Genomic DNA, 19,603 nt, shown 5'->3' with positions numbered 1-19,603 from the left:
ACACTAACCCCACTAAAACTTCAGCCCACAAAAACTCGCCTCTGGCGCCTAGCCTCTGGCACTTAGCCTCTAACACTTAGCCTTTAACACTTAGCCTTTAACACTTAGCCTTTAACACTTAGCCTTTAACACTTAGCCTTTAACACTTAGCCTAGAAGGTGAATAAATAGGGTTAAAGGTTGAGTGAAGGGCCCTCGTTTTAAACTACTGTTTTGAAAAGGAGTGGGAACAAGTAAGACGTATTTAATTTATTTAATGGGAAGTAGTAAGACTTATTAAATTTATTTAATCTACTTTTCTTCCCAGGCAAAATTTGATGTGCTGCAATTCCAAATTTCCAAAGTGAATGAAGGAATGAAGTCCTTTAAATTATGATTTTGTATAAATACTAGGCATTAACACAAAATCGACGGCACAAAATGGGCAGACTTTACTTGTTTGAAAAGGACTGGTTACAAGACAGACTTTTTTAATTTATTTAATGGGAAGAAGACTTAGTTTAATTGATCTATTTTTGTTCCCTGGCAAAATTCGATTTGCTGCAATTCCAAATTTCCAAAGTGAATGAAGGCAAGAAGTCGTTTAAATTATGATTTTGTTTAAATACTAGGCATGGACACAAAATCTACGGCACAAAATGGGCAGACTTTACTTGTTTGAAGAGGACTGGTTACAAGACAGACTTTTCTGATTTATTTATTGGGAAGAAGACTTATTTAGTTTATTTAATCTATTTTTGTTCCCTGGCAAAATTGGATTTGCTGAAACTGTATTTTGCCAAATCTTGCCTTGAGACCTGATAGGAAGTATTAAACGCTTAGTTAAATCAATACAAGTTGGTAGTAAGAGCGAGTAATGTTGGTTGAACCGATGAATGAAGGTTGAAAGCAATTTAAATTATGACTTTGTATAAATACTAGATATTAACAGAACATCTACTGCGCGAAATGGGCAGAGTTTACTTGTTTGAGAAGGAGTGGCTTATTCAAAACTAAGATTTATTTAATCTGTTTGTTCCCAGGCAAAATTGGATGTGATGCAATTCCAAATTTCACCACATGACGGTGCCCAATTTCGACTTCATAGGACATATTAAACACTTAGCTTGTTATTATGTTCAAGGTAATCAGATTTGTTTATTATTCTAATGGCCTCTTCAAAACTATTCTGGATTACTACTTTGGATCTATTCTACATTACTTGGCAACAACATACTCTGTAACAGATTAGGCAGTATAATCATATATGTTAACTTGAGAGTGCCCACACTCAATCTACTTATCGTGATGTGTTAAATCAATTACTGTTAGACATTATTTGTCTGATAATCTACCAAATCTTTGAATTGAAGAATTTGTGATTTAATTAATAGCTTGTTGTTATGTTCAGGGTAATCAGACTTGTATATAATTCTAATGGCCTTCTTTTGAAAACTATTCTGAATTACAACTTTGGATCTTATATTACTTTGCAACAATCTACTCGGTGACAGATTAGGCAGTATAATCACATATGTTAACTTCAGTGCCCACACTGTATTTATTTATGGTTATTTGTTAAATCAAGTACTGTTAGACATGAAATAGGAAGTGTTTAACATAAATGTTATGGCTACTCACCATTGTAGCTCGCTCCTGGTCAATGATACGAGCCTCTTCTTGCAGTGGAAAACTTGCAGCCAACAAACACCGTGGAACCTAAAGGAATGAAATTAAACATTAACATTTCGCCTCGACCAATTTTCACACGTACAACGCAACGCGGCTACACTTCTGCTATTACAAACGTAAATCTCCTTAAACACAATGAGTGTTACTTACCGTGTACGCTCTAGACGGTCCAGTTGCAAGCAGAAAATAAAGATATTTCTGTTGATAATCGTCGCTGCTCAGTGGCTCACGGCCATCGCGCCAACAGATTTGAATTTTGGCGGAGGTTCCGGCAATTACGTCATATCCGCGGCACATGACTGCGACGTAATACCCGCTTATCTGAAACGGCAGTTAAAAGTAGAGTTACATCAAGTTTTCTTGGAACCTAAACGAATGAAAGAAAACTATCATTTGGCCACAACCAACATTCACAGATACAACACAACGTGCGGGGTTGAGGTTAAAGATTGAGTGAAGGGCCCTCGTTTTAAACTACTGTTTTGAAAAGGAGTGGAAACAAGTAAGACGTATTTAATTTATTTAATGGGAAGTAGTAAGACTTATTAAATTTATTTAATCTACTTTTCTTCCCAGGCAAAATTTGATGTGCTGCAATTCCAAATTTCCAAAGTGAATGAAGGAATGAAGTCCTTTAAATTATGATTTTGTATAAATACTAGGCATAAACACAAAATCGACGGCACAAAATGGGCAGACTTTACTTGTTTGAAAAGGACTGGATACAAGACAGACTTTTTTAATTTATTTAATGGGAAGAAGACTTATTTAGTTTAATTGATCTATTTTTGTTCCCTGGCAAAATTCGATTTGCTGCAATTCCAAATTTCCAAAGTGAATGAAGGCAAGAAGTCGTTTAAATTATGATTTTGTTTAAATACTAGGCATGGACACAAAATCTACGGCACAAAATGGGCAGACTTTACTTGTTTGAAGAGGACTGGTTACAAGACAGACTTTTCTGATTTATTTATTGGGAAGAAGACTTATTTAGTTTATTTAATCTATTTTTGTTCCCTGGCAAAATTGGATTTGCTGAAACTGTATTTTGCCAAATCTTGCCTTGAGACCTGATAGGAAGTATTAAACGCTTAGTTAAATCAATACAAGTTGGTAGTAAGAGCGAGTAATGTTGGTTGAACCGATGAATGAAGGTTGAAAGCAATTTAAATTATGACTTTGTATAAATACTAGATATTAACAGAACATCTACTGCGCGAAATGGGCAGAATTTACTTGTTTGAGAAGGAGTGGCTTATTCAAAACTAAGATTTATTTAATCTGTTTGTTCCCAGGCAAAATTGGATGTGATGCAATTCCAAATTTCACCACATGACGGTGCCCAATTTCGACTTCATAGGACATATTAAACACTTAGCTTGTTATTATGTTCAAGGTAATCAGATTTGTTTATTATTCTAATGGCCTCTTCAAAACTATTCTGGATTACTACTTTGGATCTATTCTACATTACTTGGCAACAACATACTCTGTAACAGATTAGGCAGTATAATCATATATGTTAACTTGAGAGTGCCCACACTCAATCTACTTATCGTGATGTGTTAAATCAATTACTGTTAGACATTATTTGTCTGATAATCTACCAAATCTTTGAATTGAAGAATTTGTGATTTAATTAATAGCTTGTTCAGGGTAATCAGACTTGTATATAATTCTAATGGCCTTCTTTTGAAAACTATTCTGAATTACAACTTTGGATCTTATATTACTTTGCAACAATCTACTCGGTGACAGATTAGGCAGTATAATCACATATGTTAACTTCAGTGCCCACACTGTATTTATTTATGGTTATTTGTTAAATCAAGTACTGTTAGACATGAAATAGGAAGTGTTTAACATAAATGTTATGGCTACTCACCATTGTAGCTCGCTCCTGGTCAATGATACGAGCCTCTTCTTGCAGTGGAAAACTTGCAGCCAACAAACACCGTGGAACCTAAAGGAATGAAATTAAACATTAACATTTCGCCTCGACCAATTTTCACACGTACAACGCAACGCGGCTACACTTCTGCTATTACAAACGTAAATCTCCTTAAACACAATGAGTGTTACTTACCGTGTACGCTCTAGGCAAAATTGGATGTGATGCAATTCCAAATCTATCTGAAACGGCAGTTAAAAGTAGAGTTACATCAAGTTTTCTTTTTTAATCAACACAATCATTTACAACCGTTGACCAGAAAGAATCGTCGAAATTCGACGTCCCCCACAAACGCCACGCTCACTCGCTTTTCAGGGCAACAAAAGTACTTCTTTTTAAAAACGATGAGTTGTACTTACCGTGTACGCTCTGGACGGTCCAGTTGCAAGCAGAAAATAAAAATATTTCTCTTGTTAGTCGTATGTTACCATCCGCTGTGTCTTTGTCAACATCGCCGCCGTTTTCCTACTTCCTGCTGCGAGCCACGCCCACGGATTTAAATTTGGGCGGAAGCTCTTTCCATTGGCGTCGTTTTCGCGTATAGCAAATCCGATTGGTTGGGAAGGGGGCACGGTTATGCAGCCGAGGGGTCCTGTGATCGGTGGGATGTAAAGTAGGCGTCGACGTCACGTCCGCGTCACGTGACCACGACGTGGCAGACGTCATATAGCAACCGCTGTTTTGTTTAGTAGACTTACAGTTGTTATGCATTGACATAATGGCGCACACACCAAATAGATTTAAATAAATTAAATAATTCTTCTGCCCACTCTCTTTTAAACAAGTTAACTCTCCCCGCGGATTTGAATTCCGGCGAAAGTTACGCCCATCGACGTCACGTATGTCACGTGACCACGACGTGGCAGATGTCATATAGCAACCGCTGTTTTGTTTAGTAGATTTACAGTTGTTATGCATTGGCATAATGGTGTGCACTCAAAATAGATTTAAATAAATTAAATATTTCTTCTGCCCACTCCCTTTTAAACAAGTTAACTCTGCCCACGTCCATTGACGTCTTGTCTGCGTCACGTGACCACGACGTAGCGACGTCATATAGTAACCGCTGTTTTGATCAGTAGACTTACAGTTATTATGCGTTGACATAATGGCGCACTGGTTAGCATGGCCACCTCTTAAGCATGATGTTGCGGGTTCGACGCCTGATCAATGTTAGCATGGAGTGAGCTGAAGTGCATGGCGCTGAAGATTTGAATCTTTGAAATGCGCTGAGGTCTGACATATCAGGCAGAATGGTTTGCCATCACGTTCAACAAAAAATAGAAACTTTCCCACTCTGATTAAAACGTCCTGTGTTCATCTACGTATTTTCGTTTTGCTGTGCATCTTTTCCCTGCCATTTCGAGAGCCCAATTGACACTCATAGTTTAAAGAAATGTGTTTGCCCATCCTACTTTGTGGAATTTCACCACATGCGCTTTTGACCAAAATACCAAATTGAACTCAAGTGAAGCCAACACGCACAACCCCCCCCCCACACACACACACACAAATGTTGATATGAACATAAAAGAGCCGCATGCGGTTCGGGAGTTGCGGCTTGGCCAAACCTGTACTATACAACTTTATTTGTATAAAATTTTCACAACAGCTGTCACACAAACAAAGCGGGAAAAACCGAAGACGTGCGTGTTCCGCCCACGCTGGATTTATTTGCACCTTTGAAAAGACACCGTATTGCCGCAGATGTGGCAAAGAGTACTTTTGGGCATCTGAGACGGAAGGATGTCCAAAGCATCACGTCACCTGCTCTGGTAGGCATGGTGGTGGGACGTTGAGGTCAACCGCTTTGGGGTTGGCTGAATCTTTGATCGCAGGATGCCACACACTTGAAGACAGAAGCAGAAAAGCAGAGCTAAATGCAAAATGTACTCACCGGTGACTCCAATTTTTTTCCCCCCTGAAGAAACAGCTGGACGGGTGGCCCCGGCTGGCCAGTGGGACTCTTGTTATTCTGACCCTTTTTAGTGCGCGTTTGGGGCAACAACCGTTTTTTGTGGCGCTCTCTTCTGGTTCAAAAGTGCCCTGCATGTGAATTTGCTTTTCCTGCCTTCTGATTGGATGAGCGCCGGTGTGACGCGGTGCCTCTGTCACCGTGGCGGGGGGTATACGTTGGCATCGGAGCGTCTGCCAACGTCTGAGACCGGCTGGCAGTGTATCGGAGGTGTCGAGTGCGGTGCCGCTGGAGCTCACTCACCAGCTGGTGTTAGGGCCACAGAATGAAGGCCAAGGAGAAGAATAGAAAGAGAAACAGAAACTTCTCCTCCAATTGTTTGATTTGTCTCTTCTGAGCTTCGATGAATTCTTTCAGCTCTTTGTTCCTCTAGGACGGACAAATGGAAAGTGGCATTCAAAAGCCAGTAAGCGTGCAAGTAAGTGCCGGGCTGGCTTTGGGCCCTTACCTGTTGCGCGCTGTGCAGCAGATCCATTCTCTCTTGGAGGATGCAAGCGTCGCGCTCCCTCAACTCGCACATCAGGGCTCGCTTCCATTGGTCCACGGCGCTCCTAAGCTCTTCTCTCTGATCCGCCGTCAGCACGTCATTCACGCCAGCGTGGCTGGCTTTTTCGCCGTCCGTGGCGGGGCAGTCCCGCTGCGGTAGCGCCTCGTACAACATGGCCTCCAGCTCCAGGATCCTCTGGGCCGCAATCCTCGTCCATCAGTGGTCCGGCGGGAGATTTGAGGGCGGCTTACCTTATGAGCCTGGTCCATGGAACACTTCCTGAAGTCCAACTCTTCATCCAGGTAGCCCTTCTGCTTGCAGAACATATCCTAGCACAGCTCAAGGTCAGAATTGTTGGGGCACATTGCCGGAGTTCCCCTTGGCTGATGTCGCGTGTCTGTCTACCTTCTCACTTTCAATGTCCAACATCTTCTGTTGAAGTGCTGACTTGGTCACTTTGATGTATTCTAACCACTGAGGAAAGGCTGCTGTCACATAAGCAGAATGCGAGAGCGTGCGTGGACGTGCGCGTTACCTTCTCGGCTAGGGTGAGAAGGGTCCTGGCGTGAATCACGACCACCTGCTCCTCGTTGGTGAGATTCTGCAAGAGCCCAAAGGCACAGCGTCAACAAGCTTCTTTCAGCGCAAAGCCTTCCAAAAGTCACATTTGAGCCGCCGAGTCTCGTGGAGTGCGAACATAAGGAGTTCGACATACACTTACGGCGTTATAGCCCAGGATGTCCAGCTTCTTCATCAGATCACTGATGACGATGTCCGGGGGAAAGGCGCAAGGAGCAATGTAAGGTGTTCTGGGACCTCGGGTTAAGGTTAGGGTTGCGAGGGACGCCTTACGTACGCTCACGCCCTCGGCCTCGCAGTAGATCTGCAAAGGGCTGAGGCCGTCTGGGAAACGGACTTGCAGAAACTTCAAGACGGGGGAGCGCCACTCCCTCTCCTGAAAGGCAGAGGCATGCATCCGTCCGTCCGTCCGTCCGTCACATCTCTGGCCTCAACACGCTTGTGCGAGTCTTCCCACCTCCAGCTCCAGGATGCGGAACTCAAGCAGTTCGTTTTGGTCTCGGATATCCTGGATGTGCTCTTTCAGACGCGCTTCTTCCGCCTCCATCCGCCTGACCTGAAAAGACAGTCAGACCTCATCTGCGGGGCTTCCCGACAGGTGTGACGCCAAGCGACTCCGCCCAGCGCCTTTCTTTCCGTCACCTTTTCGGCCAACTGCTGATTGCTCTGACGCAGCAGCTGCTTCTCCTCCACCCACTTGACATTCGAGAAGAGACAAACGCGTGGACAGCTTTGGAATGTTGTGTCATTTTCATCCACAAATTCTTTGGTTGACTGGAAAATGACATTTGCTTTTCTCCGCATTTTCCCAGCCACGTTCGGGGGGGGGGGGGGTTGGTCCAGTAATGCCAGACGGATGAGTGACTGAAGAATGTAGCTATTTTGTCTGAGAAAAAGGTGTGCTCATTGATGAGCTTACCTGTCCTTGTTGCTTCAGCGCTGACTCCAGATCTGCTACTCTGCTTTGATAGTGACCCATTTCTACCATCAGCTTTTCTCTGGTCTGAAAGGAGGAGGAGGGAGGCTCCTCCTCCTCCTTTCAGACCAGAGAACACCCGAGGCTGGGTGAGAACGGGGAGGCTGCGACCCGGCCGGGGGTTGCGGGAAGGGGCGCCACCTTGATCTCCTTCTCGGCGTCGTAGTCCCCTTCGCTGGTCTGGGCTAGCAGAGCGTAGGCTCGTTGCAGCGCTTGATATTCTTGCGTCAGCTGGCGGTAGCGAAGCTCCGCCTCTTCATGCACACACCAATGCAACACAGCACTAGTACCAGAATCAGTCAGACCGGCGACAAAGCACCCGCGACGCAAAGACGAGTCCGATTCCAGGCTGAAGAGGAATGTTTGGTGCCAATACGCTGGCAGAAATGGCGGGCTACCTCTTCGGGTTTCGTGTCGGGGGTTCTGTCGGTGTGAAAAGACAAGGACGATCCGTCCGGGTCCACCAACACGTCTTCGTCGTAGCCGTAAAATGTTTCGATGACCTGCGGGCGCGGAAGCAAACATCTCTCTGAACAAACTGAAGCGACACCTCACGATGAATCGACGAGAGGAACTATAGCGAGAAAAAGGCCATTTCATCTTGCGCAACACCAAGCAGCCGCAAACAAACAGACTCACCTTGCAGGACCTCACGCTTTGTTCCTCCTCAGAGATTCTCGACGTCGGTATCGTAGCAGCAAATCTCTCTCCTGTCGACACAAATAATCCGCCTTTGAGATTCTTTGGATGCAAAGGGAACGAACGGCTCCGGCGCAGAAACAAACGCGACTCACAATGACATTTCTGACATGAGCTCCTGTCTCCAGAGCCTGAAAAACACGTCACCGGCGATGATTGGAGGGACGCTCGTCTTTTCCAAAAGTGACAACTACAGGGTGTGTCAGGGTTTTCCAGATTATCTTTATCGTATCATTGTGTTGCTTTGACTTTGACTGCGACCTGTAATAAATAATATTATTTATCCCTTATTTATCCCTATCGCTTATCCCTTCCTACACAAAGTCGTAAAACACCCCTTGCTATGTTTTGACTAGAGGTCAAGGGCTTCCTCTATTCAATCCACTCTTACACCCACCCTGTTTCTCTTAATTAAAATGCTCGTGCAGGAGCCGAGAGTCAGACTTCATTCGTACAACGGATGGACTCTCCACCTGCAGGTGTCCAAAAGAACTTACTTGTCTCCCGTGTGGTTCTTGCAAAATAAGTTGGAGCGAGCGCAACTCTAACAGGGTGCATTTTGCCACTAGCTGCCTACGGACAATGACGTCGCGCTCGCGGCTCATGGTTGACGGGCTGAGCAGCCGGGCAAGTCCGTCGTTTTCAGCGCACAGCGAGTGGCAAAGGCGCTGACAAAACGGGAGCTTTGAGCTGCTGAAAACGGCAAAACAAGTCTAAAGCGTGTTCAAACGCGTGCGCACAATGCTCCTGCTTGAAAGGTCGGAATTTAAGGGGCCAATTTTTTGGATGGCGGCCGCCGGCCAAGCTTTGGACGGAAAAGGTTTCCTGGCGACAGCGAGCGAGCGCGGCGCTGCCGTACGTGCACCGAGTCGCCTGCCTGAAGACCTTGGACAAGTCGTCGATGATGTGCCGCTGCTCCACAACTTGAAGGAACTCCATTTCACCGTCCTGCTGGCCGCAACCGCGGTCCAGGTCATTGAGCGAACTAGGCCTTCTCTGTGGAACACAAATGCAGTGGACTCTGTTGGCACGCCGCCGTTGTCCGCGTCGACTTACCAAGCTTGCCATCTCCTCGTTCTCCTGGGTGACAAAGCGCACTTTGTTTTCAAGGCGACACAGCACCAGCGAGAGTTCTTCATTCTTCCTGCTCAGGCGTTTGTTTTTGTACAGGAGTGGCAGAAACTGGCTTTCTGTTTCTCTCAGTCGCTTTAGCTGCAAGCATGAAGTGCGGGATGTGAAAGACGCACAACACGCGGGCCAGAACGTATCCATTCCTTTTGCATCGGTTTGAACGGAATCGTGGCTTTGGCTCCCAATAAAAGACATCTACCAGGCAACCGACTCGCCGCGCCGCTCAACTAATAAGCAAGCGCAATGGGTGCCTCGCTGGATGGCGCGCATCAAACGTAGCGCAAACCTTCAAGCGTGCCGTCAATAAATTACCAGTTCATTGCGCTCTTCAGAAAGCAGGGCGTTTCGATCCTCCAGTTTCCTGATGACTGCGCTGAGCTCAGCGATTTTCAGATGAAACCGTCGCGTGTCCCGATCCTCCTGAGACTGAAAACGCCCCGCAACACACACACACAAGCACTCGTTCAAAGTTCAAAACTGTTTTTGTGCTACCTTCCTCCAGCAACGAACTAAGTCATGCGTACTGCAAGTGTGTGATGAGGTGGCTTACGCAATGAAGAGGATTGCTAGTAGCGGCGTTGACCCCACTTCCAGGGTAGTTTAGGCCCGCCCTTTGGGAATCCCTCAGGGCAGCGATCTGCTGCTCGGCAGCCTGAGTCTGCAGCTGAAGGCGGTGGACGTGGCCAGCCCCAGGGCTTCATCCAAAACACTAACCGCTCTGTCTTTCAGCTTGATCTCATCCGTCTGGATGTACAAACGGGGAGCGCTCAGGCAGGCGGGCAAACTCATTTGCCAGAATTGTGACAAAAACAAAGAGAGCAACCGGCCAATTTTTTTCTTGAATCGACTAGAACACCTTTGCTGTGACAAAAGCGAAGCGAGCAACCGGACATTTTCTTCTTGTGAAATAGAATAGAATAGAATGCCTTAGGTGTCATTGCACTGCAGGTATACAACGAAATTGGGAACATAGCCACGCACCGCGCATCTGATCAGTCCTACCAGTCGGCGGATCTCCCTCTCGCAGTCTCTCTTGGTTCGGCTCAGCTCCTCCCGATGCTGGTGATGAGCCGATCGGAGCTCGGCCGCTCGGGACTGCCAGGCCTGCTGGGCCGCTGCCAGGGCTTCTTCCGCGCTCCTGGTGGAGGCGACACCGCTCGGTCTCCCGACACCGCCGCGTCTCCTCCACCTCCGCCAGCAAAGCGCCCCCCCTCCTCACCTGAGCAGACATTGCGCCACACCGGGCCGTTGAGACCGCAACGGAGCGCCGCGACGCTTACTGGGGACAAGCTACACAATACGGTAGCGGCCGCATCGAAGCCCGACGTGGCGTGCGGATAGTCAGACACGGATAGAGCGGATCACCTTGTCCATGGAGCCGTCCCTCAGGCTGAGGACCAAGGCATTCAGTCGCTGGATCTCTCCATCTTTGATTTTGATCACTCTCATCAGCTCCATTTCATGCTGCCGCAGTAATGTCTCCCTGGTAATGGCTAACTCTTTCTGCTTCTCCTCATGGAGTTTGCTTTTGAGTTCCGTCATGGCGGCGGTGGCACGGTGGTGCTCCGCCCGCAGGTCCTGACTTCTCTCTCTCTCCAGACAGCTGACCTGACATGACTTAGACTTAGACTTAGACAAACTTTATTGTCATCTTGTCTGCACATGGTGCATACAAAACGAAATTCCGTTGCATACGTCTTACAACAAAGTAGTGATATTGCAGTTGAATAGAAGTAACATATCCTATGAAAATATATATATATATATATACATATACTATATATATATATATATATATATATATATATATATATATATATATATATATATATATATATATATATATATATATATTAAAAATAAGTATAAAGTGCAGCAGTGATAATTATGCAATAGTGCAAGTAGGCAAAACAGTATTCAAGAGTGTGCAGAGGAATGCTAAACCATGTATTAAACTTCTATTTAAAGGGTTTATACAAGTTCAGTAAAGTTGGTAGTGCGAGATAGTGCAAGATAGAGGTCCGTAGTGTCATAAAGTACAGTTCTGTGAATGTGTGATGCAGAGTTCAGTTTAGAGCTCAACAGTTCTAGTGTTCAACAGTCTGATGACAGCAGGGAAAAAGCTGTTGCAGAACCTGGTGGACCTGCAGCGGATGCTGCAAACCTCTTCCCAGAGGGCAGCAGGGAGAACAGTCCATGGTGGGGGTGTGATGGGTCATTGATGATGTTACGGGCACGGGACATGCAGCGCTGAGATGAAATGTCCTGAATGGAGGGAAGAGGAGCCCCTATGATCCTCTCTGCTGTCCTCACCACTCTCCTCACGTTCTTCCAATCGGAGGCGGTGCAGCCTCCACACCACACAGAGAGACAGCTTGTCAGAATGCTCTCTATGGTGCTCCTGTAGAACGTCCTCATGATGGGTGGGGGCAGGTGGGCTCTCCTCATCCTCCGCAGGAAGTACAAGCGCTTCTGTGCCCTCTTGACCAGTGCCGTAGTGTTCATAGTCCAGGTGAGGTCTTCTGTGATGTGGACCCCCAGGAATTTGGTGCTGCTGACCACCTCCACAGCTGAGCTGTTGATGATCAGTGGAGCGTGGTGAGGCTGTTTTTTCCTGAAGTCGACGATGATCTCCTTCATCTTCTCCTCATTCAGGATCAGGCTGTTTTCTCTGCACCAGCCCACCAGCTGCTCCACCTCCTCTCTGTAGTCCAGGTCGTTGTTGTCTCTGATGAGCCCCACCACCGTTGTGTCGTCTGCTGACTTCACGATGTGATTGGTGGTGAACCTGAGGACGCAGTCGTGTGTCATCAGGGTGCACAGCAGGGGGCTCAGGACGCAGCCCTGAAGGGAGCCTGTGCTGAGGGTGATGACATCAGAGGTGTTCTGTCCGACCCGGACTGACTGAGGTCTGTTGGTGAGGAAGTCTAGCAGCCAGTTGCGAAGGGGGGTGTTGAAGCCCAGGTGTTCCAATTTTCCTACCAGATGCTGTGGGATGATGGTGTTAAACGCTGAGCTGAAGTCCAGGAACAGCCTCCGCACATGGGTGTTCTTCTCCTCCAGGTGAGCCAGGCTCAGGTGAAGAACGGAGGAGATGGCTTCCTGAGTGGAGCGGTTTTGCCGGTCGGCAAACTGGAACGGGTCAAATAATAGGGGGAGTCTGGAAACGATGTGACCTTTAAGCAGCCTTTCGAAGCACTTCATCATAACCGGAGTCAGTGCAACAGGCCGGTAATCATTAAATGAGGTGATTTGAGGTTTCTTCGGCACCGGAATGATGGAGGCAGTCTTAAAGCACGCCGGCACTGTGGCTTGGCCCAGCGAGGTGTTAAAAATGTCTGTGATGACCCCAGCCAGATGACTTGCACATTCCCTGAACACACGCCCAGGAATGTTGTCCGGGCCAGGGGCCTTACAGGGGTTGACTCTCCTCAGGGTCTTCAACACATCGGCGGAGTCAAGGCAGAGTACCTCCTCTTCCTGATGGGGGACAGTTTTAACTGCTGGAGTGCCGTTTAGTGCCTCGAACCTCCCAAAGAAGTTATTTAGACCATTTAGAAAGTCAGCATCAACTACACCCACCGGGGGGGGGGAGGGTGAGTTGTCGTCTGTAATCGCCCGTATGCCTTGCCACATACTCCTGATGTTTTTGACGTCGTGGAAACGATCCTGAAATTTTCGACTGCGGTCTCGCTTCACTATTCTGATGGCACGGTTCAAGTTGGCTCTCGCTGTCCTCAGTGTCTCCTTGTTGCCAGACTTGAAGGCAGAGTTCCGCGCTCGTAGCGTTTGACGTACCTCCTCAGTCATCCAGGGTCGTTGGTTGCCCCGGGTGATGATATTCTTAGTGGTGCTGACGTCCTCGGTGCATTTGTTGATGTAGGCTGACACAGTCATGGCACACGCATGTCTAATCTACATCGGGAAAACTGGGAGGGAGGGAGGCAGGCAGGGAGGCAGGCAGGGAGGCAGGCAGTGTCTGTCTGTTGAGGTTTTCACCTTGTTCTTCTCCTGCTGAAGTTCTAACTGGACGTCCATCAGTTTGGTTCTCAGCTCGTCATTGGCGGCCTGAAGGGCGTCCGTTCGCTCCGCCTTGGCCCGCCCTGCCGGAGCTCGTTTGGACATCTCTTACTCGAGTCTCGCCCGGTCGTCAGTCAGAGATCACAACATTTGTACCTGGAGAGCACAAACGCAGCGCTGTTTTCCACTGGCTTCGAACTCAACTTCAATCGGTACCGTAACTTACAACATCATAAACATAGAACTAGCTTGACTTATTCATTGAATAAATGCATTTGGTTCTTCAAAACTGCATCACGCAACATAGCGTGACCGAGACGGCCGTTATCCACCTGCGTGAAGTTATTTGGTGAAATGAATGAGATGTTTAAGACACCATCGTTCTGTCTCTATGTAGATGAAGGGAAATAATCGATTGCTGAAGGTCCAAAGGTGTTGTGATAAACAAATAAACATATTAGTGATTAGTGACATATTTGTGATAAACATATTAGGCAGGATAATCACATATGTTAACGTGACTGCCCACACTGTATTTATTTATGGTTATTTGTTAAATCGAGTACTGTTAGACATGAAATAGGAAGTGTTTAACATAAATGGAAGACGAAAGGGGTACTCACCATTGTAGCTCCTGCTGGTCAATGATACGAGCCTCTTCTTGCAGTGGAAAACATACAGCCAACAAACACCGTGGAACCTAAAGGAATGAAATTAAACATTAACATTTAGCCTAAACCAACATTCACAGATACAACGCAACGCAAACTACATAAACGTAAATCTTTTTAAACACAATGAGTTGTACTTACCGTGTACGCTCTAGACGGTCCACTTGCAAGCAGAAAATAAAGATATTTCTGTTGATAATCGTCGTGTTTGTATCCGGTGTCTCGCTCAAGGCCATTGCGCCCACAGATTTGAATTTTGGCGAGAGTTCAGCCTATTGACGTCATTTCCGCGGTGTAATACCCGCATATCTGAAACGGCAAAGTTAAGAGTAGAGTTAAATACAGTTTTTAGTCAACGCAATAATTTACAACCGTTGACCAGTCGAAATAATCGTCGAAATTTGGCGTCTGTGGCTGGAAGCAGACGCCGAGTTCGACATTCCTCCCAAACGCCACACTCCCTCGCTTTTCAGGGCTAAAAAACAAACAGTTGTAATTACCTTGTACGCTCTAGACGGTCAAGTTGCAAGCTGAAAACAAAAATATTTGCCTTGTAAGTCATCGTGTTACTAACCGCTGTGTCTTGTTTGCCAGAATTGCCGCTTTCCTACTTCCTGTTGCAAGCCACGCCCACGGATTATAATTTTGCCGTGAGTTCCGCCTATTGACGTCATGTCCGCGTCACATGACTGCGACGTAATATTATCTAAAACTGTTTGTGCGGTATTGTGTTGTTCTGTGCGGTATTGTGTTATTCTGTGCGGCGTCGTGTTGTTCTGTGCGGCGTCGTGTTGTTCAGTGCGACGTCGTGTTGTTCAGTGCGGCATGGTGTTGTTCAGTGCGGCATGGTGTTGTTCAGTGCGGCATGGTGTTGTTCAGTGCGGCATAATGTTGTTCAGTGCGGCATAATGTTGTTCAGTGCGGCATGGTGTTGTTCAGTGCGGCATGGTGTTGTTCAGTGCGGCATGGTGTTGTTCAGTGCGGCATAATGTTGTTCAGTAGGCCATAATGTTGTTCAGTGCGGCATGGTGTTGTTCAGTGCGGGATGGTGTTGTTCAGTGCAGGATGGTGTTGTTCAGTGCGGCATGGTGTTGTTCAATGCGGCATGGTGTTGTTCAGTGCGGGATGGTGTTGTTCAGTGCAGGATGGTGTTGTTCAGTGCGGCATGGTGTTGTTCAATGCGGCATGGTGTTGTTCAGTGCGGCATGGTGTTGTTCAGTGCGGCATGGTGTTGTTCAGTGCGGCATGGTGTTGTTCAGTGCGGCATGGTGTTGTTCAGTGCGGAATGGTGTTGTTCAGTGCGGCATGGTGTTGTTCAGTGTGGGATGGTGTTGTTCAATGCGGGATCGTGTTGTTCAGTACGGGGTGGTGTTGTTCAGTGCAGGATGGTGTTGTTCAGTGCAGGATGGTGTTGTTCAGTGCGGCATGGTGTTGTTCAATGCAGGATCGTGTTGTTCAGTGCAGCATGGTGTTGTTCAGTGCAGCATGGTGTTGTTCAGTGCGGCATGGTGTTGTTCAATGCGGCATGGTGTTGTTCAGTGCGGGATGGTGTTGTTCAGTGCGGCATGGTGTTTTTCAGTGCGGCATAATGTTGTTCAGTGCAGCATGGTGTTGTTCAGTGCGGCATGGTGTTGTTCAGTGCGACATAATGTTGTTCAGTGCGGCATAATGTTGTTCAGTGCGGCATGGTGTTGTTCAGTGCGGCATGGTGTTGTTCAGTGCGGCATGGTGTTGTTCAGTGCGGCATGGTGTTGTTCAGTGCAGGATGGTGTTGTTCAGTGCAGGATGGTGTTGTTCAATGCGGCATGGTGTTGTTCAGTGCGGGATGGTGTTGTTCAGTGCAGGATGGTGTTGTTCAGTGCGGCATGGTGTTGTTCAGTGCGGAATGGTGTTGTTCAGTGCGGCATGGTGTTGTTCAGTGCGGCATGGTGTTGTTCAGTGCGGCATGGTGTTGTTCAGTGCGGCATGGTGTTGTTCAGTGCAGGATGGTGTTGTTCAATGCGGGATGGTGTTGTTCAGTGCGGGATGGTGTTGTTCAGTGCAGGATGGTGTTGTTCAGTGCGGCATGGTGTTGTTCAATGCGGCATGGTGTTGTTCAGTGCAGGATGGTGTTGTTCAGTGCGGCATGGTGTTGTTCAATGCGGCATGGTGTTGTTCAATGCGGCATGGTGTTGTTCAGTGCGGCATGGTGTTGTTCAGTGCGGCATGGTGTTGTTCAGTGCAGCGTAATGTTGTTCAGTGCGGCATGGTGTTGTTCAGTGCGGAATGGTGTTGTTCAGTGCGGCATGGTGTTGTTCAGTGCGGGATGGTGTTGTTCAGTGCGGCATGGTGTTGCTCAGTGCGGCATGGTGTTGTTCAGTGCGGCATGGTGTTGTTCAGTGCGGCATGGTGTTGTTCAGTGCGGCATAATGTTGTTCAGTGCGCCATAATGTTGTTCAGTGCGGCATGGTGTTGTTCAGTGCGGGATGGTGTTGTTCAGTGCAGGATGGTGTTGTTCAGTGCGGCATGGTGTTGTTCAATGCGGGATCGTGTTGTTCAGTGCGGCATGGTGTTGTTCAGTGCGGCATGGTGTTGTTCAGTGCGGCATGGTGTTGTTCAGTGCGGCATGGTGTTGTTCAGTGCGGCATAATGTTGTTCAGTGCGGCATAATGTTGTTCAGTGCGGCATAATGTTGTTCAGTGCGGCATAATGTTGTTCAGTGCGGCATAATGTTGTTCAGTGCGGGATGGTGTTGTTCATTGCGGCATGGTGTTGTTCAGTGCGGCATGGTGTTGTTCAGTGCGGCATGGTGTTGTTCAGTGCGGGATGGTGTTGTTCAGTGCAGGATGGTGTTGTTCAGTGCGGCATGGTGTTGTTCAATGCGGCATGGTGTTGTTCAGTTCGGGATGGTGTTGTTCAGTGCGGCATGGTGTTGTTCAGTGCGGCATAATGTTTTTCAGTGCGGCATGTTGTTGTTCAGTGCGGCATGGTGTTGTTCAGTGCAGCATAATGTTGTTCAGTGCGGCATGGTGTTGTTCAGTGCGGAATGGTGTTGTTCAGTGCGGCATGGTGTTGTTCAGTGCGGCATGGTGTTGTTCAGTGCGGCATGGTGTTGTTCAGTGCGGCATGGTGTTGTTCAGTGCGGCATGGTGTTGTTCAGTGCGGGATGGTGTTCAATGCGGGATCGTGTTGTTCAGTGCGGCATGGTGTTGTTCAGTGCGGCATGGTGTTGTTCAGTGCGGCATGGTGTTGTTTAGTGCGGCATGGTGTTGTTCATTTCGGCATAATGTTGTTCAGTGCGGCCTAATGTTGTTTAGTGCGGCATGGTGTTGTTCAGTGCGGGATGGTGTTGTTCAGTGCGTTATAATGTTGTTCAGTGCGGCATGGTGTTGTTCAGTGCGGCATGGTGTTGTTCAGTGCGGCATGGTGTTGTTCAGTGCGGCATAATGTTGTTCAGTGCGGCATAATGTTGTTCAGTGCGGGATGGTGTTGTTCAGTGCGGGATGGTGTTGTTCAGTGCGGCATGGTGTTCAATGCGGAATGGTGTTGTTCAGTGCAGGATGGTGTTGTTCAGTGCGGCATGGTGTTGTTCAGTGCGGCATAATGTTGTTCAGTGCGGCATGGTGTTGTTCAGTGCGGCATGGTGTTGTTCAGTGCGGCATGGTGTTGTTCAGTGCGGCATGGTGTTGTTCAGTGCGGCATGGTGTTGTTCAGTGCGGCATGGTGTTGTTCAGTGCGGCATAATGTTCAGTGCGGCATAATGTTGTTCAGTGCGGCATAATGTTGTTCAGTGCGGCATGGTGTTGTTCAGTGCGGGATGGTGTTGTTCAGTGCAGGATGGTGTTGTTCAGTGCGGCATGGTGTCTTTCAGTGCGGCATGGTGTCGTTCAGTGCGGCATGGTGTCTTTCAGTGCGGCATGGTGTCGTTCAGTGAGGCATGGTGTTGTTCAGTGCGGCATGGTGTTGTTTAGTGCGGCATGGTGTTGTTCAGTGCGGGATGGTGTTGTTCAGTGTGGCATGGTGTTCAGTGCGGCATGGTGTTGTTCAGTGCGGTATCGTGTTGTTCAGTGCGGTATCGTGTTTCTCAGTGCGGTATCGTGTTGTTCAGTGCAGTATCGTTGTGTTGTTCGTATTGTGTTGTGTTGTTCGTAATGTGTTGTGTTGTTCGTATTGTGTTGTGTTGTTCGTATTGTGTTGTGTTGTTCGTATTGTGTTGTGTTGTTCATATTGTGTTGTTCATATTGTGTTGAGTTGTTCGTATTGTGTTGTGTTGTTCGTATTGTGTTGCCTTTAACACTTAGCCTCTAACACTTAGCCTCTAACACTTAGCCTCTAACACTTAGCCTCTAGCATCTAGAAGGTAAATAAATAGGAAGGAAGGACTCACCGGTGACGTCCAAGCGTTGTACTTTGTATTTTCATCCTTCTGACAGTGGAAAACATAGCCAACAAACACCGTGGAACCTAAACGAATGAAAGAAAACTATCATTTGGCCACAACCAACATTCACAGATACAACACAATGTGACGTGCGGGGTTGAGGTTAAAGGTTGAGTGAAGGGCCCTCGTTTTAAACTACTTTTTTGAAAAGGATTGGGAACAAGTAAGACGTATTTAATTTATTTAATGGGAAGTAGTAAGAGCTATTGAATTTAATCTATGTATTATATTCTATTGTATTGTATTCTGTTGTATTCTTTTGGATTGTATTCACACTAACCCCACTAAAACTTCAGCCCACAAAAACTCGCCTCTGGCGCCTAGCCTCTGGCACTTAGCCTCTAACACTTAGCCTTTAACACTTAGCCTTTAACACTTAGCCTTTAACACTTAGCCTTTAACACTTAGCCTTTAACACTTAGCCTAGAAGGTGAATAAATAGGGTTAAAGGTTGAGTGAAGGGCCCTCGTTTTAAACTACTGTTTTGAAAAGGAGTGGGAACAAGTAAGACGTATTTAATTTATTTAATGGGAAGTAGTAAGACTTATTAAATTTATTTAATCTACTTTTCTTCCCAGGCAAAATTTGATGTGCTGCAATTCCAAATTTCCAAAGTGAATGAAGGAATGAAGTCCTTTAAATTATGATTTTGTATAAATACTAGGCATTAACACAAAATCGACGGCACAAAATGGGCAGACTTTACTTGTTTGAAAAGGACTGGTTACAAGACAGACTTTTTTAATTTATTTAATGGGAAGAAGACTTAGTTTAATTGATCTATTTTTGTTCCCTGGCAAAATTCGATTTGCTGCAATTCCAAATTTCCAAAGTGAATGAAGGCAAGAAGTCGTTTAAATTATGATTTTGTTTAAATACTAGGCATGGACACAAAATCTACGGCACAAAATGGGCAGACTTTACTTGTTTGAAGAGGACTGGTTACAAGACAGACTTTTCTGATTTATTTATTGGGAAGAAGACTTATTTAGTTTATTTAATCTATTTTTGTTCCCTGGCAAAA

At 46.6% G+C, this 19,603-nt stretch overlaps 1 protein-coding gene and 1 long non-coding RNA gene across 2 annotated transcripts; both read right to left on the bottom strand.

The window, feature by feature from the left end:
* Window positions 1-3,553: 3,553 nt before the first annotated feature.
* Window positions 3,554-4,092, bottom strand: LOC137840515 (uncharacterized). The gene is made up of 3 exons (XR_011087207.1): window positions 3,981-4,092; window positions 3,757-3,803; window positions 3,554-3,633 (listed from the first exon to the last, which is right to left on the bottom strand). It is a non-coding gene; the product is annotated as an uncharacterized lncRNA (long non-coding RNA).
* Window positions 4,093-5,236: 1,144 nt separating this feature from the next.
* LOC125973206 (janus kinase and microtubule-interacting protein 3-like) lies at window positions 5,237-13,593 on the bottom strand. Its single transcript, XM_068651519.1, has 11 exons — window positions 13,468-13,593; window positions 10,837-11,076; window positions 7,305-7,361; window positions 7,120-7,218; window positions 6,941-7,038; window positions 6,805-6,859; window positions 6,619-6,684; window positions 6,489-6,557; window positions 6,335-6,412; window positions 6,045-6,278; window positions 5,237-5,965 (listed from the first exon to the last, which is right to left on the bottom strand). Exons 1-11 carry the CDS (start codon window positions 13,591-13,593, stop codon window positions 5,849-5,851), a joined length of 1,239 nt encoding a protein of 412 aa, XP_068507620.1. The 3' UTR covers window positions 5,237-5,848.
* Window positions 13,594-19,603: the final 6,010 nt, after the last annotated feature.

The sequence above is a fragment of the Syngnathus scovelli genome, chromosome 8, assembly GCF_024217435.2.
Source record: "Syngnathus scovelli strain Florida chromosome 8, RoL_Ssco_1.2, whole genome shotgun sequence".
NCBI lineage: Eukaryota > Metazoa > Chordata > Actinopteri > Syngnathiformes > Syngnathidae > Syngnathus > Syngnathus scovelli.
This window is presented reverse-complemented; position numbering and strand designations above follow the sequence as displayed.

What these genes read in the sequence shown, in the direction of transcription:
- LOC125973206 (XM_068651519.1), bottom strand. Translation starts at nt 13,593, where the DNA reads ATGTCCAAACGAGCTCCGGCAGGGCGGGCCAAGGCGGAGCGAACGGAC. An exon ending in TGCGAGGCCGAGGGCGTGAG is followed by an intron (nt 6,860 to 6,940) that starts CGTACGTAAGGC and finishes CGCCTTTCCCCC; the next exon opens with GGACATCGTCATCAGTGATC. An exon ending in TTCTCACCCTAGCCGAGAAG is followed by an intron (nt 6,558 to 6,618) that starts GTAACGCGCACG and finishes GCCTTTCCTCAG; the next exon opens with TGGTTAGAATACATCAAAGT.